The 1,180-nt window shown below is 67.2% G+C and overlaps 2 protein-coding genes across 2 annotated transcripts; one reads left to right on the top strand and one right to left on the bottom strand.

Annotated features, from left to right (window-relative positions):
• Nucleotides 1–103: 103 nt before the first annotated feature.
• Nucleotides 104–553, top strand: KVP18_004542 (uncharacterized protein; the record flags this gene model as incomplete). Its single annotated transcript, XM_067957249.1, has 1 exon — nucleotides 104–553. The coding sequence occupies one exon, from the start codon at nucleotides 104–106 to the stop codon at nucleotides 551–553; it is 450 nt and encodes a 149-aa protein (XP_067813936.1).
• Nucleotides 554–584: 31 nt separating this feature from the next.
• KVP18_004541 (uncharacterized protein) lies at nucleotides 585–1,085 on the bottom strand (the record flags this gene model as incomplete). Its single annotated transcript, XM_067957248.1, has 1 exon — nucleotides 585–1,085. The coding sequence occupies one exon, from the start codon at nucleotides 1,083–1,085 to the stop codon at nucleotides 585–587; it is 501 nt and encodes a 166-aa protein (XP_067813935.1).
• Between the last annotated feature and the right edge of the window lie 95 nt (nucleotides 1,086–1,180).

The raw sequence follows: 1,180 nt of genomic DNA, 5'->3' as shown, positions 1-1,180 counted from the left end.
CGTCCAGCATGGAGCGGAGCTCCTCCTGGAGCACTCGCTGCTGGGCGGGGGTGAAGGACCGGGGCCGTGTGACGATCGGACGATCCGAGGTGACGGAGATACGATGGCTCATAGCCTGGGCGCAGCCCCGTCGCTCCCCCCTCCAGAGCCCATCGTATCTCTGCAAAAGCTGCTGGAGGATCGCCTGCCCTTCCTCGGAGGCATTCGTCTCGAGGAGCTCCACCGCCTTCTCTTGCGCGTCTCCCGACGGGGGGGCGCGACTCGGTTCTGCACCCGGGGCGTCCTCCTGTTCTTGGGAGGGGGCTCCCGGGGGAGGGGCGTGAAGATCTTCGCCCGGGGGAAGGGGCGCCTGGATCGGGATGGAATCGACCTGCTTGGACTCGGAGTGCGGGGAACTCAGGGGTGGAGAGGGATCGGTTTGGGTGGGAACGGATTCCTCCCCGAGGTAGCCGCTCAGGGGGAGCACGAAGCCGCAACCGGTGTAGTCCGTTCGCGGGCCGTACTCCCAGGCGGGGGCAAAAAACTTCGCATGAGGGTTGCTCCTAGCCTCTGACTTGGGGCCGGGGCGGTTCCTCTTCCGCGACTTACTTCCGGACCGGGGCTTGCTTTCCTCCGGAACGAGGGGATCCCGCGCTGCCGGGGCTTCCCGGATTGTCGGCCGGGTTGGCGTGCCAGTTGTCGGCGAGGAGGTCTCCGCCGTCGTGTCTCAGAAGTCGCTTCCTCCCTGTCCGTGCGCCCGCAGGAGGGCGCTCGCTCTCCCGGGTTCGTTCGTCTTCGCGTTCCGTCCCTGGCCCCAATCGAGGGGCCGGGCCCCTCGGAGGGCCCGATCTTCCGGACGTGCCGTCGCCATCCCGAGGGGGAAAAGACGAGGCAACCAGTAGCCCCTTACTCAGCTCGGACTGTAAACTTTGTCGCGAACCAGGGAAAGGCGGGATCTGTCTCACTTCTGGGACCGTTGCCCAGGCATCCTCGATTGGACCCGCGGGGGCAGAACCCCGGGAGGGGGCCAGAGTTAGGCGGATGAGGCCGGCGGGCGAGCGGAGGGTCCCCTCGTGGGGTGCGTGCTCCAGGTATCCTTCGTGCATGAAGGGGAGGCCAATCACGATCCGTGCAGGGGGCCTGTCAACCAGCGCGAAGGGGCTCGAGACCGCTTCCCCTGTGGGCAGACATAGGGTCAGGG

The sequence above is a fragment of a genome (genome assembly GCF_019968955.1).
Source record: "MAG: Porospora cf. gigantea A chromosome Unknown PgA_NODE_10683_length_1180_cov_1651.39, whole genome shotgun sequence".
Classification (NCBI taxonomy): domain Eukaryota; phylum Apicomplexa; class Conoidasida; order Eugregarinorida; family Porosporidae; genus Porospora; species Porospora cf. gigantea A.
The sequence above is the reverse complement of the archived record's forward strand: the minus strand, read 5'-3'. Positions and strand labels throughout refer to the sequence as shown.